Below are 23,902 nucleotides of genomic sequence, written 5' to 3' on the forward strand. Positions count from 1 at the left end.
CTATCTCTTCCCAGGTTGTTCTCCACTCATCCTTTTCCCGGGTCCATTCCTCCATAAAGCGCTGTTCCCTCCTTTCACGCTGCTTGGTCCGATTTTGGTGGGTGATTCTGTCACGATCGTCGTAACGTGAAAGAGAAGAGGACCAAGGCGCAGCGTGATAACTATACATCTTCTTTTTATTTAGAAGACGAAATGAAACGAACACACTTTACACACTAGTTAGACAACCCTAAACCAATGAAAACACATAACATGGAATATACCCACCCAGCTCACGTCCTGACCAACTAAACAAAGACTAAACAAAGGAAATAAGGTCAGGAACGTGAGAACACTGCTGTTCACAAGGCCTGTAGTTTTTATAGTATCAGATTAATACTCTGGTCTGTTCTTTGTCTTGTGTTATTGGTTGTCAATAAACAAAACAGACAAATAAGTAATTACTCACCACCTCCTGATCATCCATTATCCAAGATGGAGAGTCATGAATAATGATCATGTAAAACAGAATGTATTAGTCATTATCATTACCTTCAAATCACCATCTGTCACATTATCCTCTCAAATCCCATAGTGATGTGATGTACATCAGAGGGGTATGAGTGTTCATCACATTCATTACTAATGGCAATCAAGGGACGTGACAGTAATGTTGGAATGGTTCTAATGCTTTAGGACCAGCTCAAAGCTCAGAGTGATGGTAATATGCATTGTAACTAGTTGATATTCAGAATGAATCTAGTCTATTCATCTGTAACTCCTACTATGAACTCCTACCTACATGAGAAAGTACAAGTGTTCTGTACAGGGAAAGAGACTGGTTGTTATTGTTGTTGTTTAGGTGTTTAGAAACATTACTGGAGTTCTAGAACACTTACCTTCTCTGACCCATAAACCCACTGCAGCCTCCTTCTTCTGTTCTCCATGGATGACCTGACATACGTAGACTCCTCTATCTGACCACCTGAAGTCTCTCAGCCTCAGAGACACGTTGCCTCTCTCCAGCTCCTGGGTGATCAGACTCACTCTGCCCTCATAGCCACTCCTCTCTGTCACCTGGCCATTCTTATACAGGTAAATACACTCTGTCCTTTTAAACCACCTGATCGTCGTGGCAACAGCACTGGTGTCAGGTGAGAGGTGACAGGGGAGGGTGACCTCTTCACCAACATTAAACCTCACAGAGTGTCCCGAGGTGAGTTTAAACTGATCTGTTCAGAAAGAGAGAACATTTCATGTTTAATGACATCATCTGTGTCAGGAACACAAATCCTCTCAGTACATTTATAAACACAGCTGAATTAAAAACTACAATAGACATACAACAACCAGGACCATGTCAATTCTAAAATACAACCCCCACAATCCCAGACAGACATATTCATTTGAAGGAAAGTATATATGTCATAGAAGAATGTGATGCTACAATCTAGAATGATATTATCCCATTTGTTCCCACATCTTTCCCAGACATGCCACTATGCTAATCTTATGCCACTAGTAAGCCTAACATGTAATCCATTTTGATTATTTATTTATTTATTTAAAAGTTTTATTCTTGGTCACAACTGTGACAGAGTGCTCTGCCTATAATAACATGAACAGATATTTACCCCTATTCCTCAACCTCAATATCTATATACCTCAGTCCACTTACCCACACACCTAAACTCAATGACCCACACACCCCAGCCCTGTTACCCCCATGCCCTAACCCTAACACCCACATGCCAATACCCTCAAATCCATACAATCAAGTACAGATACAGGCATATCCTGGCCCTAAATGACCTGTGTGTTACTCAAGACCCCAGTTCCTTTGCCAATACACCTCATCCCTGTTACTTTCCTATCTCAGTCCTGTTACCCACTTTCCTTAGGCCTGTATTCCCCAAGTCACCAACAGTTACCTATATCCAGCTATTCACTGCACACCCCAACCCTGTTATCAGCATGTTTTAGTCCTGTGACCTCTGACCTGTATACACTAATCATTTCATAGATAAACTAATAGTACAGTGGTATAACACATGTGACCCAGCCCCAATCTCTTGTTTCTACCACAAACGTTGTTGCCAGAAAGGATTTGATTGGGCAATAGACGTCCATCCAGCCCCATTACCTGTATGAACCTTGTGTATCCCTACACCCCATTATAAACCAGGGAAATCCATGGGCATACTCATGTAAAACAGGTCTACCCCAGTGTCCAAGCCTCAACATTCATACTAACCAGGTCTACCCCAGTGTCCAAGCCTCAACATTCATACTAACCAGGTCTACCCCAGTGTCCAAGCCTCAACATTCATACTAACCAGGTCTACCCCCAGTGTCCAAGCCTCAACATTCATACTAACCAGGTCTACACCAGTGTCCAAGCCTCAACATTCATACAAACCAGGTCTACAATTGTGCAAGAGACACTTAACAAACCTAATTACATTAAATATCACTTCAATTATTATACTAATTCACTTTATGGGTCTATACACGGCCAATTCCCTCTGAAATAACAACATATGATGTTTTACAGTAAAAAAAAGGTAATGGATAATGATAAAATCATCTGTAACATAATTTAGAACAAGTAAATCCTGAACTGAACTCAACCTAAATCTACTGAAGAAAGAAAAGGATCTGCTATGACTAAATATATAGAATAAATTAGAGGCACTGTATTTTCCCATTAGTCAGACATGTTTGGCAGGTAGCCTAGCACTTAAGAGCATTGGGCAAGTAACCCAAACGTCGCTGGTTTGAATCCCTGAGGAAACTAGGAAAACATTTGTTGATATGCCCTTGAGCAAGGCACTTAATCCTAATTGCTCTGGATACATATTTTATATATTTAACGAGGCAAGTCAGTTAAGAACAAATTCAAATTTACAATGACAGCCAACCCCAGACGATGCTGGACCAATTGTGCTCTGCCCTATGGGACACCCAGTTATGGGCGGTTGTGATACAGCCTGGAATTGAACCAGAGTCTGTAGAGACACCTCTCTCACTGAGATGCAGTACTTTAGACCGCTGCTCCACTCAGGACCCCAACTTATTTGTTGATATCTACAACTTTAACTTCTCTAGAGCCAGTAAAGTACAAAAGGTTGATTTTCTTCCGTATTTTGTCCGACTGGATTAAATGGGTTCTATAATAAAATAGATGTTTGGAGGGAGAGGTCACTGTGGAGCAGTAGAGGTGTTTCTCACAGACACAAACTCAGCTACAACTCCTCATGTTACAAACACATTTCATCCAGACACACATTTACACATAAAGACAAATAAAACCACAAACACATTTCATTTTCAATAGTTGGTTTAGTTCTGGTCTCCCAGATACATGAAAGAAAAGTTCATCATTAATTATAGAATGGTGACTTACTATGAACTCTGGACTCTGCCATTTTAACTGCAATAAAAAGAGAAAACATTCATATTTACATCATTACCATTCATCAAATTCTCTCTTTTGCTCAATCACACAGATACAAACATCACTTCCTCTTTCTCCAGTCCTCATTGTTTTAAAACAGGACTGTTGTGTCTAGTTTGGAAGGTGAAATATACTGACATCTCCTCTTACCTTTACTGGTCTTCACGTCCTCCACTTCACATTCAAAACAGTTTATTTAAATCCATAACCACTCTAATAGTCACTATATGTGCATATCTACACGTTTTTACAGAACAATCTACACCTCAGGCCTATACTGAGACACAACTTTCACCTTCACCTTTGCACAGGTACTTGGAGTAAACTCCTCCTCCCAGCCTCTCTGGTTATTAGAAAACCCAGTCACAAAGTCTAAATTGTCTACAGGCCTATCGTAAAATGTCATGAAAACAAAAATGTATATTTCTGATCTTAATTTAAGTTTAAGGTTAGGCATAAGGTTAGCTGTGTGGTTTAGGGTTAAAATCTGATTTTAAGAATGTAGCTCAGTTGGTAGAGCATAGTGCTTGCAATGCCAGAGTTGTGGTTTCAATTACTAAAAAAGTATGAAAATGAATGACTCACTACAGAGCGTCTGGTAAAATGTAAAAATGGGCAGGGTTTGTGACTTTGTTAACTAGTGAGCAACATTAGAGGGTTTATGCTATCATACAGCATGGTGCCGTCTTCTATCATCATATTTTAGTTAATCATCTCTAAAGTTCTAAAAACTGTTTCAATTCAAATCAGAAGACCGATCCAGCCAGCAGATGGTAGTGATGTTCTTTAATTATAGTCATATTATCCTGAGCTGTAAAGATTTAACAGTGCCTATCAATATTAGCTTCTCTTATCTCTTTGGACCCATTCACATGAGTAAATGAGTGAAATTGCTTCCATGACAAATAGTCTCAATGCTTTTCCATCCCCTCCTAACAAAATAAATGTAGCTGACTGGTGGTCATTTACTGTCTGAGAAGAGAGTATCATTGCCACCGACTGGTAAATGTTGGAAACTGCAGTGAATTTACAAATCAGAAAGTCAGACATACCATATATGGGACTGGGAGTAAAGGCTGAGTTTGGGTTAGGGTGTGCAGGGGACAGGGCTGGGGGTAAAGACTGAGTTTGGGTTAGGGTGTGCAGGGGACAGGGCTGGGGGTTAAGACAGAGTTTGGGTTAGGGTGTGCAGGGGACAGGGCTGGGGGTAAAGACTGTGTTTGGGTTAGGGTGTGCAGGGGACAGGGCTGGGGGTTAAGGCTGAGTTTGGGTTAGGGTGTGTAGGGGACAGGGGACAGGGCTGGGGGTAAAGACTGTGTTTGGGTTAGGGTGTACAGGGGACAGGGCTGGGGGTAAAGACTGTGTTTGGGTTAGGTGTGCAGGGGACAGGGCTGGGGGTAAAGGCTGAGTTTGGGTTAGGGTGTGCAGGGGACAGGGCTGGGGGTAAAGACTGAGTTTGAGTTAGGGTGTGCTGGGGACAGGGCTGGGGGTAAAGGCTGAGTTTGGGTTAGGGTGTGCAGGGGACAGGGCTGGGGGTAAAGGCTGAGTTTGGGTTAGGGTGTGCAGGGGACAGGGCTGGGGGTAAAGACTGAGTTTGGGTTAGGGTGTGCTGGGGACAGGGCTGGGGGTAAAGGCTGAGTTTGGGTTAGGGTATGCAGGGGACAGGGCTGGGGGTAAGGGCTGAGTTTGGGTTAGGGTGTGCAGGGGACAGGGCTGGGGGTAAAGACTGAGTTTGGGTTAGGGTATGCAGGGGACAGGGCTGGGGGTAAGGGCTGAGTTTGGGTTAGGGTGTGCAGGGGACAGGGCTGGGGGTAAAGACTGAGTTTGGGTTAAAACCATTACAATCTGGGCACTTAGACAGTATCCATGTCAGCACCTTAAGTTAAAACCTCTTGACACTACAGGGGGTGCTGTTTCAACTTGGACATTTATCGTTACCAAATTAAACTGCCTCGTACTCAATTCTTTCTCGTACAATATGCATATTATTATTACTATTGGATAGAAAACAATCTCTAGTTTCTAAAACCGTTTGAATTATGTCTGTGGGTGAACCAGAACTCTTTCTGCAGCGAAATCCATGACAGGAACTGCGAAGGTCTGAATACGAGGCTCTGTTCTCAGATCAGTTTAAAGCTCTGTATGTATCCTATGGGTCGACATGAACTGCACCCGCCTTCCCCTGGATGTCAGTAACCAATGAGAAGTGGAATGGAGTGTCTACGTAGTTCTCAGAGTTTATAAAAGGCCAAGGAACGAAGTGAGCTCTCTTTTCGTCGTTCGTCATTGCGCAAAGCAAGACCTCAAGATGGCATTTTGAAACGCTCAGTTATCGGCCTTAGCTATATCCGTCTGTAATTTAATTCGATATACAGTGGGGAGAACAAGTATTTGATACACTGCCGATTTTGCAGGTTTTCCTACTTACAAAGCATGTAGAGGTCTGTAATTTTTATCATAGGTACACTTCAACTTTGAGAAACGGAATCTAAAACAAAAATCCAGAAAATCACATTGTATGATTTTTAAGTAAATAATTATTATTATTTTTATTTTTTTTAACCTTTATTTAACCAGGTAGGCAAATTGAGAACACGTTCTCATTTACAATTGCGACCTGGCCAAGATAAAGCAAAGCAGTTCGACACATACAACAACACATAGTTACACATGGAGTAAAAACAAACATATAGTCAATAATACAGTGAAAAAAATAAAATAAAAAAAATAAGTCTATATACAATGTGAGCAAGTGAGGTGAGATAAGGGAGGTGAAGGCAAACAGATATATGTATAAATAAATAAAAATATAAAAAGGCCATGGAGGCGAAGTGAGTACAACACAGCAAGTAAAATAAAAACTAAAAAAAACACTGGAATGGTTGGTTTGCATTGGAAGAAAGTGCAAAGTAGAGACAGAAATAATGGGGTGCAAAGGAGCAAAATAAATTAATAAATAAATACAGTAGGTAAAGAGGTAGTTGTTTGGGCTAAATTGTAGATGGGTTATGTACAGGTGCAGTAATCTATGAGCTGCTCTGACAGCTGGTGCTTAAAGCTAGTGAGGGAGATAGGTGATTCCAATTTCAGAGATTTTTGTAGTTCGTTCCAGTCATTGGCAGCAGAGAACTGGAAGGAGAGGCGTCCAAAGGAAGAATTGGTTTTGGGGGTGACTAGAGAGATATACCTGCTGGAGCGCGTGCTACAGATAGGTGCTGCTATGGTGACCAGCGAGCAGAGATAAGGGGGGACTTTACCTAGCAGGGTCTTGTAGATGACCTGGAACCAGTGGGTTTGGCGACGAGTATGAAGCGAGGGCCAGCCAACGAGAGTGTACAGGTCGCAGTGGTGGGTAGTATATGGGGCTTTGGTGACAAAACGGATGGCACTGTGATAGACTGCATTCAATTTATTGAGTAGGGTTTTGGAGGCTATTTTGTAAATGACATCACCAAAGTCGAGGATTGGTAGGATGGTCAGTTTTACAAGGGTATGTTTGGCAGCATGAGTAAAGGATGCTTTGTTGCGGAATAGGAAGCCAATTCTAGATTTGACTTTGGATTGGAGATGTTTGATGTGAGTCTGGAAGGAGAGTTTACAGTCTAACCAGACACCTAGGTATTTGTAGTTGTCCACATATTCTAAGTCAGAACCGTCCAAAGTAGTGATGTTGGACAGGCGGGCAGGGGCAGGCAGCGAACGGTTGAAGAGCATGCATTTGGTTTTACTTGTATTTAAGAGCAGTTGGAGGCCACGGAAGGAGAGTTGTATGGCATTGAAGCTCGCCTGGAGAGTTGTTAACACAGTGTCAAAAGAAGGGCCAGAAGTATACAGAATAGTGTCGTCTGCGTAGAGGTGGATCAGAGAATCACCAGCAGCAAGAGCGACATCATTGATGTATACAGAGAAGAGAGTCGGTCCAAGAATTGAACCCTGTGGCACCCCCATAGAGACTGCCAGAGGCCCGGACAACAGACCCTCCGATTTGACACACTGAACTCGATCAGAGAAGTAGTTGGTGAACCAGGCGAGGCAATCATTAGAGAAACCAAGGCTGTCGAGTCTGCCAATGAGGATGTGGTGATTGACAGAGTCAAAAGCCTTGGCCAGGTCAATGAATACGGCTGCACAGTATTGTTTCCTATCGATGGCGGTTACGATGTCGTTTATGACCTTGAGCGTGGCTGAGGTGCACCCATGACCAGCTCTGAAACCAGATTGCATAGCGGAGAAGGTGTGGTGGGATTCGAAATGGTCGGTAATCTGTTTGTTGACTTGGCTTTCGAAGACCTTAGAAAGGCAGGGTAGGATAGATATAGGTCTGTAGCAGTTAGGGTCAAGGGTGTCCCCCCCTTTGAAGAGGGGGATAACCGCAGCTGCTTTCCAATCTTTGGGGATCTCAGACGACACGAAAGAGAGGTTGAAGAGGCTAGTAATAGGGGTGGCAACAATTTCAGCAGATAGTTTTAGAAAGAAAGGGTCCAGATTATCTAGCCCGGCTGATTTGTAAGGGTCCAGATTTTGCAGCTCATTTAGGACATCAGCTGACTGTATTTGGGAGAAAGAGAAATGGGGGAGGCTTGGGCGAGTAGCAGAGGGGAGGGCAGTGCTGTTGTCCGGGGTAGGGGCAGCCAGATGGAAAGCATGGCCAGCCGTGGAAAAATGCTTATTGAAATTCTCAATTATAGTGGATTTGTCGGTGGTGACAGTGTTTCCTATCTTCAGAGCGGTTGGAAGCTGGGAGGAGGTGTTCTTATTCTCCATGGACTTTACGGTGTCCCAGAACTTTTTTGAATTTGTGTTGCAGGAAGCAAATTTCTGCTTGAAAAAGCTAGCCTTGGCTGTTCTAACTGCCTGTGTATATTGGTTTCTGGCTTCCCTGAAAAGTTGCATATCACGGGGGCTGTTCGATGCTAATGCAGAACGCCATAGGATGTTTTTCTGTTGGTTAAGGGCAGTCAGGTCAGGAGAGAACCAAGGGCTATATCTGTTCCTGGTTCTAAATTTCTTGAATGGGGCGTGCTTATTCAAGATGGTGAGGAAGGCATTTAAAAAAAATGACCAGGCATCCTCTACTGACGGGATGAGATCGATATCCTTCCAGGATACCCCGGCCAGGTCGATTAGAAAGGCCTGCTCGCTGAAGTGTTTCAGGGAGCGTTTGACAGTGATGAGTGGAGGTCGTTTGACCGCTGACCCATTACGGATACAGGCAATGAGGCAGTGATCGCTGAGATCTTGGTTGAAAACAGCAGAGGTGTATTTGGAGGGCAAGTTTGTTAGGATGATATCTATGAGGGTACCCGAGTTTACGGAATTGGGGTGGTACCTGGTAGGTTCATTGATAATTTGTGTGAGATTGAGGGCATCAAGCTTAGATTGTAGGGTGGCTGGGGTTTTGAGCATGTTCAAATTTAGGTCGCCTAGCAGCACGAGCTCTGAAGATAGATGGGGGGCAATCAGTTCACATATAGTGTCCAGAGCACAGCTGGGGGCAGAGGGTGGTCTATAGCAGGCGGCAACGGTGAGAGACTTGTTTTTAGAGAGGTGGATTTTTTAAAAGTAGAAGTTCAAATTGTTTGGGAACAGACCTGGATAGTAAGACAGAACTCTGCAGGCAGTCTTTGCAGTAGATTGCAACACCGCCCCCTTTGGCCGGTCTATCTTGTCTGAAAATCTTGTAATTGGGGATGAAAATGTCTGAGTTTTTGGTGGTCTTTCTAAGCCAGGATTCAGACACGGCTAAAACATCCGGGTTGGCAGAGTGTGCTAAAGCAGTGAACAAAACAAACTTAGGGAGGAGGCTTCTAATGTTAACATGCATGAAGCCAAGGCTATTACGGTTACAGAAGTCATCAAAAGAGAGCGCCTGGGGAATAGGAGTGGAGCCAGGTACTGCAGGGCCTGGATTCACCTCTACATCACCAGAGGAACAGAGGAGGAGTAGGATAAGGGTACGGCTAAAAGCTATGAGAATTGGTCGCCTAGAGCTACTAGAGCAGAGAGTAAGAGGAGGTTTCTGGGGGCGATAAAATAGTTTAAAGGAATAATGTACAGACAAAGGTATGGTAGGATGTGAATACAGTGGAGGTAGACCTAGGTATTGAGTGATGATGAGAGAGATATTGTCTCTAGAAACATCATTGAAACCAGGTGATGTCATCGCATATGTGGGTGGTGGAACTGAGAGGTTGGATATGGTATAGTGAACAGGGCTAGAATCTCTACAGTGAAATAAGCCAATAAACATTAACCAGAACAGCAATGGACAAGGCATATTTACATTAAGGAGAGGCATGCTTAATCGAGTGATCAAATAAGGGTCCAGTGAGTAGAGGTTGGTTGGGGTCGTGGCGATCCAGACAGCTGGCCGGGTATGTGGCTATCGGTAGCAGCATAGGATGGAGGTCTGTTTGTAGATACCTCGTGCGTTTCCGTCGGTAAGTTAGTGGGGTTCCGTGTAGTGGGGTTCCGTGTGGAAGAGGGGATCAATCCAAATTGGCAGAATAGATATAGTGACCCAAGGAGAAAAAAATAAAAAAATAATAATAATAATAGTTGTCCGGTATGCTTATTCAGGTAGCAGCCGATAAGACAGCTAACGATTAGCGGGCCTCAGGTGAGCGTTCAGGTAACGTCGGGACGGCGGTGCCAGTTGGATAAATCCCTCGGGCAGATAACGTCGGCAGTCAGACGTGAAGGCCCGGTGGGGTTCCGTATCTGCAGCAGCAACAAAAGAAACGGGTCCGGATGGTGATGGAACTCCTCAGCTGGCTAGCTCCAGGCTGATTTGAGTTTGCTCCGGGGTCGACGTAAGCCAATCGTCACACGGTTTGCAGCTAGCTAGCTGCGAAGTCAAGGTGCAAGTGACCAGAGCCTGCGGCTGGAATCCGGGGAAACTGAGAGAGAAGAAAAGTCCCGGAATGCTCCGGTCCGAGTCGCGTTGCACAAAAGTGCCGGTAGATTATCGAGCTAGAGGAATAGCTGATGACCACAACACGAGGGCAGCTGAAAACCAACGCTAGCCAGCAAACCGGCTAATTTCGGGGCAGCTACAGATTAGCTTCTGGCTAGCTATCGGAGTAGCTACTGGTTAGCTTTCAGGCTAGCTTCTGAATTAGCCCCTGGCTGGCTTCCACGATGGATTTTCAGTTTGAGGTAAGTAATACTTTTTAGTAATTGGTGAAGCGGGTTGCAGGAAAGCTTTTGCAGGAAAGCTTTTGTAGTTGAGTTCTTGGATAATAAAATAAATAAAAGATAAACGAAGAGAGGTGTAAATATATATATACAGGACACAACAATACGGAACGGAAAAGACGTCTGAACTGCTAAGCAACCTTGGAGAGAATAAAATTTGCATTTTATTGCATGACATAAGTATTTGATCACCTACCAACCAGTAAGAATTCCGGCTCTCACAGACCTGTTAGTTTTTCTTTAACAAGCCCTCCTGTTCTCCACTCATTACCTGTATTAACTGCACCTGTTTGAACTCGTTACCTGTATAAAAGACACCTGTCCACACACTCAATCAAACAGACTCCAACCTCTCCACAATGGCCAAGACCAGAGAGCTGTGTAAGGACATCAGGGATAAATTGTAGACCTGCACAAGGCTGGGATGGGCTACAAGACAATAGGCAAGCAGCTTGGTGAGAAGGCAACAACTGTTGGCGCAATTATTAGAAAATGGAAGAAGTTCAAGATGACGGTCAATCACCCTCTGTCTGGGGCTCCATGCAAGATCTCACCTCATGGGGCATCAATGATCATGAGGAAGGTGAGGGATCAGTCCAGAACTACACGGCAGGACCTGGTCAATGACCTGAAGAGAGCTGGGACCACAGTCTCAAAGAAAACCATTAGTAACACACTACGCCGTCATGGATTAAAATCCCGCAGCGCACGCAAGGTCCCCCTGCTCAAGCCAGCGCATGTCCAGGCCCGTCTGAAGTTTGCCAATGACCATCTGGATGATCCAGAGGAGGAATGGCAGAAGGTCATGTGGTCTGATGAGACAAAAATAGAGCTTTTTGGTCTAAACTCCACTCGCCGTGTTTGGAGGAAGAAGAAGGGTGAGTACAACCCCAAGAACACCATCCCAACCGTGAAGCATGGAGGTGGAAACATCATTCTTTGGGAATGCTTTTCTGCAAAGGGGACAGGACGACTGCACCGTATTGAGGGGAGGATGGATGGGGCCATATATCGCGAGATCTTGGCCAACAACCTCCTTCCCTCAGTAAGAGCATTGAAGATGGGTCGTGGCTGGGTCTTCCAGCATGACAACGACCCGAAACACACAGCCAGGGCAACTAAGGAGTTGCTCCGTAAGAAGCATCTCAAGGTCCTGGTGTGGCCTAGCCAGTCTCCAGACCTGAACCCAATAGAAAATCTTTGGAGGGAGCTGAAAGTCCGTATTGCCCAGCGACAGCCCCGAAACCTGAAGGATCTGGAGAAGGTCTGTGTGGAGGAGTGAGCCAAAATCCTTGCTGCAGTGTGTGCAAACCTGGTCAAGAACTACAGGAAACGTATGATCTCTGTAATTGCAAACAAAGGTTTCTGTACCAAAAATTAAGTTCTGCTTTTCTGATGTATCAAATACTTATGTCATGCAATAAAATGCAAATTATTTACTTAAAAATCATACAATGTGATTTTCTGGATTTTTGTTTTAGATTCCGTCTCTCACAGTTGAAATGTACCTTTGATAAAAATTACAGACCTCTACATGCTTTGTAGGTAGGAAAACCTGCAAAATCGGCAGTGTATCAAATACTTGTTCTCCCCACTGTAGGTGTTAGAAACATCATAACGAAGTTATTTTAAACCGAGTTATATCAGTTTATGCGAGTATATTGCTATTTTCGGAATTTCCTTAGTATTGCGTTTTGGGGATTTGGGCATGTTGTGGCCACAGAGCTATTGTTAGCTGCTAATTCCGAAGTTGAAGACGACGTTTTACAACCAAGCAACGATTCTTTTGGACAAAGGACACCTTGCCCAAGATTCTGATGGAAGCTCGTCCAAAAGTAAGAGCTATTTATGATGTTATTCCGTATTTATGTGGAAAATGTAAACGCATTTGTCCGCCATTATTGCGGCACTAGTCTGGCTGTAACGCACACTGTATGTCTAGTAACGTTAATTTTAAAAATCTAACTCAGCGGTTGCATTAATAACTAATGCATCTTTCATTTGCTGTCCAACCTGTATTTTTTTGTCAATCTAATCGATAAATAATCGTAAACTTAGGTGCCTTTCCAAGATGGCGCCGGACAGAATGCATGACCTGTTGCCACTGATCACATTGTGTAACCACGATTTGTGCTGCTAAATATGCACATTTTCGAACAAAACCTATATGCATTGTGTAATATGATGTTACAGGACTGTCATCTGATGAAGTATATCAAGGTTAGTCCAAAATTATATATCTTTTTCTGTATTGTTACGATCGCTAACCTGTGCTGCTGGTAAATTGCTTGTGTTTCTGGCTATTGTGCTAAGCTAATATAATGCTATATTGTGTTTTCGCTGTAAAACACTTAAAGAATCTGACATATTGGCTGGATTCACAAGATGTTGGGCTTTCATTTGCTGTACGCTGTGTATTTTTCAGAAATGTTTTAAGATGAGTAATTAGGTATTTGACGTTGGTCTCTGTAATTATTCTGGCAGCTTCGGCACTATTTCAGATTGCAGCTGCAATGTAGAACTGTGATTTATACCTGAAATATGCAAATTTTTCTAAAAAAACATATGCTATACAATAAATATGTTATCAGACTGTCATCTTATGAAGTTGTTTCTTGGTTAGTGGCTATATATATCTTTATTTGGTCGAATTTGTGATAGCTACTGATGGAGTAAAAAACTGGTGGAGTAAAAAAAGTGGTGTCTTTTGCTAACGTGGTTAGCTAATAGATTTACATATTGTGTCTTCCCTGTAAAACATTTTAAAAATCAGAAATGATGGCTGGATTCACAAGATGTGTATCTTTCATCTGGTGTCTTGGACTTGTGATTTAATGATATTTAGATGCTAGTATTTACTTGTGACGCTATGCTAGGCTATGCTAGTCAGCTTTTTTACTGTGGGGGGTGCTCCCGGATCCGGGTTTGGGAGGAATTAGAGGTTAATCAAGACTTTAATTTTCAAAAAAGACACCGGAAACCATATACTTTTTTTGGTCAATTATCTTTAAATTTAGTCTCAGTATAACAATTTAACAAGTTTCTACTGTGACATTCTGCACAATGCTGTGTCATGTGGTAGCCCCTGGCAACAGTGTTTACCCTGTTCATCCTCAAACCCAAACCAGTATGTTCTGACCCAGCTGTAGATGTGCAGTATAGCAGCAATTCACTAGAATAGGAGGCATTTTCTGCAACTGAATTCAATTTATTTTGTCATGCTTTTTATTTTGAGTACAAAATATACAAGTGATGCTAGATCTTATGTTTTACAAGTAGATATTTAAAGTTGCATTTGATTTCAACGGTTTGTTTTTAAGTTAATTGTCTGAATTATTTTGGTTAGGTCAGGGTGTGACGAGGGTGGTTTGTTTAGTTTTTGTATGTCTCAGGGTTTTTGTATGTCATGGGGTTTTTGTAAGTCTAGGTATATGTATGTCTATCTATAGTGGCCTGGTATGGTTCCCAATCAGTGGCAGCTGTTTATCGTTGTCTCTGATTGGGGACCATATTTAGGTAGCCATTTAGGTCGTTTGTGGGTTCTTATTCTATGTTTAGTTGCCTGTCTGCACTAGCCATTTTAGCTTCACGGTTCGTTTATTTTGTTTGTTTGTTCAGTGTTCGTTCTTTCAATAAAGAAGAATGTACGCTTACCACGCTGCGCCTTGGTCTCCTCCTTAAAACGACCATGACAGTTCTCTATCTAGACAATATTACCATGTCGTCTGAGAAGGTTACTGGTGATTTGTCATGAACTATTTCTCATTGAGCCCCATTCAGTGAAACAGTTCATTCAGCCTCATTTACTGCCTTTTAAAAAGACATTTTTATTTTTATTTATTTTATTTTACCGTTATTTTACCAGGTAAGTTGACTGAGAACACGTTCTCATTTGCAGCAACGACCTGGGGAATAGTTACAGGGGAGAGGAGGGGGATGAATGAGCCAATTGTAAACTGGGGATTATTAGGTGACCGTGATGGTTGAGGGCCAGATTGGGAATTTAGCCAGGACACCGGGGTTAACACCCCTACTCTTACGATAAGTGCCATGGGATCTTTAATGACCTCAGAGAGTCAGGACACCCGTTTAACGTCCCATCCGAAAGACGGCACCCTACACAGAGCAGTGTCCCAAATCACTGCCCTGGGGCATTGGGATCTTTGTTTAGACCAGAGGAAAGAGTGCCTCCTACTGGCCCTCCAACACCACTTCCAGCAGCACCTGGTCTCCCATCCAGGGACTGACCAGGACCAACCCTGCTTAGCTTCAGAAGCAAACCAGCAGTGGTATGCAGGGTGGTATTTTTTTTTTTTTTTTTTTTTCACCTTTATTTTACTAGGCAAGTCAGTTAAGAACAAATTCTTATTTTCAATGACGGCCTAGGAACAGTGGGTTAACTGCCTGTTCAGGGGCAGAACGACAGATTTGTACCTTGTCAGCTCAGGGATTTGATCTTGCAACCTTTCGGTTACTAGTCCAATGCTCTAACCACTAGGCTACGCTGCCGTATGCTGCTGGCTCCAATAGCTGATATGGCTGACTTGCTTAAACAAATGTGGTTTCTACTGACAATGGAGATGTACAAACTATGGCATAAGGGGACGACGAGGCAATCTATAATTTCGATTAAGACATTAATGAGCGAGCTAGGACGGACGTAGTCAATATATAAAATGGAGCCGATAGAGAGGGCAGCCGTGCTTCTAGCCCCGAGGCAACTTTGCAGTGTTATTTCTTACATTGTTAGCCCAGACATGTTAGTGTGTTATTACATACAGCCGGGAGGAAGAAGTGTATGTTTCATGATTAACTACACATGGTGTGATAACATAATGGAACTCAAGTCCTTTTGTTCACCCGACTTAGAATAAATACCTCACAATGAAATGCCGACCGTATTACCTCCCAAGAGAATTATCTTCGGTTATAGTCACAGCCGTGTATATTCCCCGTTACACCTGTCCAGTGTGCATTTACAGGTGATTAGAATGCTTGTTATGGTCAGAGGGGTGCCTACTTCCGCCGACGGCCACCAGGGGGCATAGTACATCCAGCCAGCTCCCTGCACGGGCTGGGGCAACCCAGGGGTCGCCACTACATCCAGCCAGCTCCCTGCCCCAAGGAGAAGAGGGGAGATGGCCCAATGAGGGCCACCAGGGGTCGCCACTACATTCAGCCAGCTCCCTGCACGGGCTGGGGCAACCCAGGGGTCGCCACTACATTCAGCCAGCTCCCTGCACAGGCTGGGGCAACCCAGGGGGCGCCACTTCATCCAGCCAGCTCCCTGTTCCAGCTATAGAGAGAAATAGTAATGATTTGTTGGACAGCCTATGGACATCCCAATGCTGCCCATTCTGTCTCATCAAAATTCCCCAAAATGCAAACAGGTATGACCTTTGACCCCCCAAGGTGGACCCATGGAGATGTCATTAACATTCCAATTATTTTATACTTAATTTCATACCTTATACCTTATTTCATACCTTAAGTTAATAACATATCAATTGCCTGAAAATAAAAATGAATAACAATTTTAAACTAAAAGACTAAAAAAGCACGCTAAGGAAAAGTAAAGGTGAAAAGGTGTGTTTTAAGATCCCTTTTAAATATGTCCACAGTTTCGGGCCTCCTCAGGTTCTCTAGCAGGCTATTCCAGAGGCTGGGGGCATAATAACTAAAGGCTGCCTCTCCATGCCTCTTAGTCCTAGACTTCAGGATAGTTAAAAGGCCAGTGCCAGAGGACCTGAGGGACATACTGTGTACATAACTTAAAAGCATGTCTGACATGTATTGAGGTGCACTATGGAACGCCGTTTGGGTCTTTGCGTGTCAAAAAGATACACGTCAAATAACACTATGTAAACTATATGTAAATGTTGGCCAATCACAAATAAGGTGCATGTGAAGCCAGCTATATGAAAAACATCTCATTCATCATCACCAACAAACGACTAAATCATGTCGAACCTTGAAAACATGAGAGACCTCTTTTTAAGTTTTACCAGCCAAGTGCAACCACCTTTACAACCAGCCCAGGAGGATCAGGTGGGTCAAAGGTAGGATTCATTCTGGTAGGTTAGGTAATACCTGACAAAAGTCAACATTAACCGATACAACTACCTAGTAACGTTAACAAGTAACGCTACCGTCTATTATTAGCCTATCTAGCTAGCTATGTTATCGTTTGTTATTTTACAGTTTGTCCGTTCCAGTAAACTAGGCCTGTATATTATTAGCCTATCTAGCTAGCTATGTTATCGTGTGTTATTTTACAGTATGTCCGTTCCAGTAAACTAGGCCTGTCTATTATTAGCCTATCTAGCTAGCTATGTTATCGTTTGTTATTTTACAGTATGTCCGTTCCAGTAAACTAGGCCTGTCTATTATTAGCCTATCTAGCTAGCTATGTTATCGTTTGTTATTTTACAGTATGTCCGTTCCAGTAAACTAGGCCTTTCTATTGCTATTATGTTGTGTTATGATGTTGTCTTTTTCTTCAAATATCACTTGAACATGAAGCGTTGTTGGACTGGACTGAACAAACTAACGTTAGCTTGCTAACGATAGCAGCAGCTACCGTGGGGTGTGTCAGTCTGGGCGCCGTCGATTAGGCTGAGTGTCATTATTGTAACTTTAATAACGTTTACACATGTCAGATTTCAGTCGTTCAGGAGACGGAATAATGCTGGAATCCAAAGGCGTCAACCCGGGAGAAGCAGGCTGATAACTATGAGGGTTTGTCTGATCACTGAGCCTAACATCCAGCAGCTGAACAGGAGAGGTACATTTTCCCTTTATCCCTGCAGTACATGAGGACACAGTGCGGTCCACAGTGCTTGCTTTGTAAGTAACCTAGGTGTGAATCTATCTTGTGATTTAACATAGACTTAATGAAGGTTATTTTACTGATTTAAAGATCATGAACCGTTTCCCTGTTTTAGATTAGGATGTTTTTCATTAGATTTAAATAATGTTTCCATATCTCAGTATCTTTAGAGTCTCCTGTGAGGCAGATCAAGTTGCACTATGGTCAGGAGGAGAGCAGCTTCTTGAAGGTTTTGGGGGAAACATTCCCCCAGATGAATCCAAATGTAGAGGCCTTTAAGACAGACAGGAGGAGGAGGCTCGTTCTCCTACAGCTGGACAGCATGTGTCCAGCAGCAATCAAATCAGCTGGACTATGGAGGTCTGCCCTGTACTTAAGATTGAAGGTGTTTGATAGTTTATGTGTTAGGAATGGGGAGGTAGATTGAGATGGATTATGTCATGTGATGAATGTCAGAGGTAATGATTTAATTCTAAAAGAAACTGGAATGAATTAATTTGAAAATGAACTGAATTTCCCTCTGTATACAAACGTTATAAAGTAATTGATCAACTGGTGATTTCTTGTATTTTAATGTTAAAGGAAACTGTAAGGGAGGACAGAACCTCAGAGACAGAGACTCCACCTACGGAGACAGAGACTCCACCTACGGAGACAGAGACTCCACCCATGGAGACAGAGACTCCACCCATGGAGACAGAGACTCCACCCATGGAGACAGAGACTCCACCCCTGGAGACAGAGACTCCACCCCTGGAGACAGAGACTCCACCCCTGGAGACAGAGACTCCACCCCTGGAGACAGAGACTCCACCCCTGGAGACAGAGACTCCACCCCTGGAGACAGAGACTCCACCCCTGGAGACAGAGACTCCACCTCTGGAGACAGAGACTCCACCTCTGGAGACAGAGACTCCACCTCTGGAGATAGAGACCCCACCTATGGAGACAGGCCTCCCTGTTGACTCACCACAAACTTCAATGACACTAGAGGTTTGGAACAATAAATGACCTTTTCCACTTTTATCATTACATTTTCATTTACATTTAAGTCATTTAGCAGACGCTCTTATCCAGAGCGACTTACAAATTTATCATCAAATGATAAAGTATATTATTAGTTCTAGGATTCTCATTGTAACTTAACAATCAGAATGGCTTTATTTATTACTGTACCTGTATTGATTTCAGTCTCTAGTGGAAATGCAGGAGATACGACGTCTCCAAGACGAGGCTACCATCTCTCTCTGGCTGCAGACCAGGAGAAAGTATGTATATAATATAGCTGAGTAAATCTGTTCAGATCACACATCATCGGCATTCCAACAGGAAACACTTACTTTTTCATACACAAAACAGATGAATTCAATACTTATTATTTGCCACAGGAGATTAAACGTCGTCGTTTTGAGGAGTAGGAGAGCAGGCGGAGGAAGGTAAGGGATTTCACCAAGTTGATATCATCTGTATATTATGTAAGAGATAAACGCAGACGTTCCGTACATTACCTTGGAGATAATGGACGACGCAGCGGGACAAGGTGGAGCCGAGTCCCTTTGTGGAGTTCATTTTACCAAGGTAATGTACAGAAAGGAGGCGTTTATCCTGCTAATACTACAGTTACCAAAGACAATAATACTAAAGCACACATTTATCTGCAGAAACTCTGCTGCTGCTGCTGCTACTGCTACTATGCACTGGCTTCTTGCTCCCAGAACCACCCCAGACTCCACCTGTTAGGTTCTGGGTTCCTGACGGGGGCTTTGGTATAGCTTCCCACACTCACTGCTGTAGGCTATTTTATATTGACGCTTTTGTTCATCAATTTCTTCAACAGATGATCAGGTCTATCTTATCAGCAATTAAAATCTCAGAAGTGGGTTTGACTGAAACTTGACCTTTCATCACCAGTATCGGGTCATAACAAGGTGAACGAGTCCAAGCATCTTCTGACAGGTGTCTGTTTTCATCAGGCCTGCTGCAGCCTTGTGTTCTCAGACAACCAGTCGTATTGTCAGAACCTCAGATAGACAGGTGGGGTCCAGACAGGAGGAGTATGAACGTAGACTGGTTTCTACCTTCTGATAGTGTCTGAAGGGCACAACACTCAGAACAGGTGTTAATACACACACAGAGGTCTCCTAGAAGAGGAGACCTTACAGTTTATCATAACACCATTTATTAACCCTTTAAAAGGTATGAGACCTTGGTCCCCTTCACTTTGTTTGGGCAGTGAGCCTCCCTGAATGAGCAGAGCCTATATCACCAAGGCATTATTCATTACTAAATAAATGGTTAAATGTATTTCTACATGCTGTTTTCTTTCTGAACTGGTTTTAATGCCCATTCTAGAATTCAACAATGCTGTGGTATAAATATATTTATAACTCAACACTGACAGTAATGCATATTGTAGTCAATAGAGGAGAGAAGACAGAGGGGGGTCTCTCATCCAGAGCAGCCTGATGGAGGGCCCTTTAAGATCAAATACCAGGATGGAGCGGATTAGGAGATTCCTGCTCTCTGAATCCATTCAGGTAAATCATTACTTTACTTGTTGATAAACTCACTACTATTAATGTACATTTCAGGATGAATTACAATTGTTAATGTTGGTCTTTTGTTATATAGATGTTGTTTGAGTTTGTGGGGGAGGATGATGCCTGGAGTGAGGTTTTTACCCTCCAGGCAGCAGCGGGCTTCACAACCCTGAAGAGCACCATTAATGTTTCATTGGAGGATCATGACATTAGGGAGTCCACAACACTGTATGTATTGTGGTTGTCTGTGGAGGATGTACAGGTCACTAGCATGACAATACTTAATAATAATATATTTGATGTTTGTATCAGACTACATTTGAACTACTTGATAGTTATAACCTTTGTGTGTGGTTGTTTCTGTCCATTTACAGGCAATCCTATTGCCTCATCTCTCACCTGCCCCCTCTCCACACTTCTCACCTGTCCCCTCTCCTCACCTCTCACCTGTGCTCTCTCCTCACTTATCGCCTGTCCCCTCTCCTCACCTCTCACCTGTCCCCTCTCCTCACCTCTCACCTGTGCCCTCTCCTCACCTCTCACCTGCCCCCTCTCCTCACCTCTCACCTGCCCCCTCTCCTCACCTCTCACCTGTGCCCTCTCCTCACCTCTCACCTGTGCCCTCTCCTCACCTCTCACCTGCCCCCGCTCAACACTTCTCACCTGCCCCCGCTCAACACTTCTCGCCTGTGCCCTCTCCTCACCTCTCACCTGTCCCCTCTCCTCACCTCTCACCTGTCCCCTCTCCTCACCTTTCGCGTGTCCCCTCTCCTCACCTCTCGCCAGCCTCCTCTCCTCTCCACTCACCTCCTTCATCCTTTCCTTCTCATCACCCCTCACCCTGAACGTCTTCACTCTTTTCTTCATTCCACACCTCACCTTCTAACTCATTTTCTCCCTCACCTTCACCTCCCTCATCTCCATCACTTACATTTAGTGGTGTGTGTGTTTGGAGTATTCAGGAGTTGTGTTTTAGCTGTGTTTGGAGTATTCAGGAGTTGTGTGTGTGTGTGTGAGTGTGTGTGTGTGTGTGTGTGTGTGTGTGTGTGTGTGTGTGTGTGTGTGTGTGTGTGTGTGTGTGTGTGTGTGTGTGTGTGTGTGTGTGTGTGTGTGTGTGCAGGGTAGGTTAGGGCAGGGCAGGGCAGGGCAGGGTAGGGTAGGGTAGGATATCGTACAGGTGTAGACAGATGTGGAAAGTGAAACTATTTAAATCATCATTATCCTGCCTTTTAAAATCATATAAAGAAAATGTGGCACAATCAGAATGTGGATCAGATCAAGACAAAGTACACATGTTAGCACCAGGTATAAACAAGGCTTTGGTGGCAGTGTGTCTGACAGTATCTGTGGTTGTCTTGGTGACAGGTGTTCCATGGTAACATTGACAACAACACCCACAGGAAGAACTTCATCCAGCCGCCCATATATGGACGTAAAGGTCACAGTAAGTGATTTGATTGGTTTACAGAGTGTTATTTATTTATTGGCTCGTACAGTGCTGTACTTCTGCTCTTTAATGTTTTCCTTTATTGTGCTTCTGTGAGATACCATTTCCAACAGCTGTAAAGTATTGTAATACCAAAACAATACAGGGTTAACTTTTCCATGGCCAACCTTCGACTGTTCCCTCCCCGATTACTAAGGGCCACAGTTTCTGATGTAAAAACAGCCCTCTCAAAGGACAAAGATCCACTAAATAACCAGAACATTTAAAAGGGGTCATCTTACATACATCGTAAATTAACAGTTACAACATTATTCACACTATATTGTGAGTATCAAGGTATTTTTGGGGGACAGAAAATGTAATCCAAAGTGTGCTTACTACTGTACAACATAACCACTGATATGGTATTTAGTGATACTGATTTAATACAATATTGTTGAAGTAACAAATACTATGTGTGATACAAAGCAACAAAACACTTTCTATATAGTAAAACAAGCAACATAATACTGATATTTCTCTGTGTGTCTGTTTGGATATCCAATAAAAAGAGTTGGAATCAAGTTTTGGAGTCAGGTTTTGAATGGACAACCGCTAGTGGTTAGAGCATTGGACTAGTAACCGAATGGTTGCAAGATCGAATCCCAGAGCTGACAAGGTAAAAATACGTTGTTCTGCCCCTGAACAAGGCAGTTATTAACCCACTGTTCCCTGGCCGTCACTGAAAATAAGAATTTATTCTTTACTGACTTCCCTAGTTAAATAAAGGTAAAAAATATATATAAGAAAATAAAGGACTGTTTTCAGAAGGTTTCTGACTCTGGCCTCTCCGTCATAGTTCTCCATCATCTCCTCTATCTCCTGTCTGTGCCTCTCTTCCATCTGTCGATCCTTCTCCTCCATCTGTCTATCCTTCTATTCCATATGTCTGCTGAACTCCCTCTGCATCTTTGTCTGTGAGTTCATGATGTTCCTCTGTAACTCAGGTAGGACTATCTTCATCAGGTTTCTCTCTGCTTCAACTCTGGCCTCTCCTTCATAGTTCTCCATCATCTCCTCTATCTCCTGTTTGTGTCTCTCCTCCATCTCCCTCCTCTCATTCTCGCTCTTCTCTCTCAATCTCCTCCCTCCTATCAGACTCCCTCTTCAGCTCCCTCTCCAGTTCTATTTTCTTCTCCTCATCCCTCTCTTCTTTCACCTGTCTCTCCAGTTCTGTTATTCGTTCTCTGAGAATTCTGATATCTCTCTTGAGCTTCTGGATCTCTCCATCTTTCTCCTTCATAGAATCCTGCAGCTCCTTCTCAAGCCTCTCTCTCAAGTCTCTCTCTTCCCTCTGTTTCCTCTCTCTTCTCTCTCTCTGGATCTTTCCCTCCATTTCTCTAACCTGGGTCTCTGCCTCCTGGTAGGTCTGACTGCTGTAGAATCTCTCTCTGTTTCCTGCCACCATCTCCTCTACCTGATCCAGCAGCTCTGATACCTGAGTTTCATGGGCCCTGTCCTTAATGTTGAGGACGTAGTACCTGCTCCCACATATCCCTACAAGCTGCTGGAGGTCCTGACTTCCTGCTTGGAGAAACTCCTCAATGCTCTGCTCTTTCAGGCCATCATCATGAGTGAATAGAATCTCAGTGTGTTCCCAACAACCCTCCCCAAACATCTCCTCTATTCTCTCCAGCACCCCTCTCTCCTCCCCCTTAGAGGGCTCCACTGGTATGACCAGGAGGAAGGCGTGGGGTCCCGGGGCAGACAGACGGACACAGAGCCCCACATCCTGTCTTATCTCCTCCAGAGAGAGTCCAGGACAGAACCAGTCTGGAGTGTCCACCAGCACCAGCCGTCTGCCACACACGTCCCCCTCTCTCCTCCTACTCCTCTGGGTCACTGCAGAGGGGCTGGCCTGGGCCCCAAACTCCTCTCTGCCCAGGATGGTGTTTCCTGCTGCACTCCTCCCAGCCCCAGTCCTCCCCAGCAGCACCAGTCTCAGCTCAGACACACTGGGAGACACTGGGGAGTCTGGACTGCTGCTCTCTCCTCCCACTGCAACACAACACACAGCACTTATCAACACACTGACTCTCTGGAGGATGTACAACAGAGTCAAATATAATATAATCTACATCCATAACTCACTATCTGGAGGATGTACAACAGAGTCAAATATAATATAATCTACATCCATAACTCACTATCTGGAGGATGTACAACAGAGTCAAATATAATATAATCTACATCCATAACTCACTATCTGGAGGATGTACAACAGAGTCAAATATAATATAATCTACATCCATAACTCACTATCTGGAGGAATAAACTCCATGCTTTGTCTCCTCCTCAGTGGAAGTGTGGGGTCTGTATCTGAGGTCTCTCCTCCCACTGTAACACAACATAGAGAACTGGTCAACATACTGACTCATCAGAGACACATTTAAAACATAGTATAAACAAACTAC

General features: G+C 43.6%; 2 protein-coding genes across 3 annotated transcripts in view; both read right to left on the reverse strand.

The window, feature by feature from the left end:
* The window catches only part of LOC129852993 (myosin-11-like), a 49,164-nt gene that overhangs the window by 10,000 nt on the left and 15,262 nt on the right, over positions 1 to 23,902 (reverse strand). The window lies entirely within an intron of this gene.
* Positions 21,852 to 23,902, reverse strand: part of LOC129852994 (trichohyalin-like) — a 59,712-nt gene continuing 57,661 nt past the window's right edge. For both annotated transcript variants that reach the window (XM_055918605.1, XM_055918604.1), the window contains 2 exons: positions 23,748 to 23,825; positions 21,852 to 23,486 (listed from right to left, as the gene is read on the reverse strand). In XM_055918605.1, coding sequence (XP_055774580.1) covers positions 22,546 to 23,486; positions 23,748 to 23,825 — 1,019 coding nt within the window. In that variant the 3' untranslated portion in view covers positions 21,852 to 22,545. The remainder of the gene's footprint in view (positions 23,487 to 23,747; positions 23,826 to 23,902) is intronic.

Source organism: Salvelinus fontinalis, chromosome 4 (assembly GCF_029448725.1).
Source record: "Salvelinus fontinalis isolate EN_2023a chromosome 4, ASM2944872v1, whole genome shotgun sequence".
Classification (NCBI taxonomy): Eukaryota; Metazoa; Chordata; class Actinopteri; order Salmoniformes; family Salmonidae; genus Salvelinus; species Salvelinus fontinalis.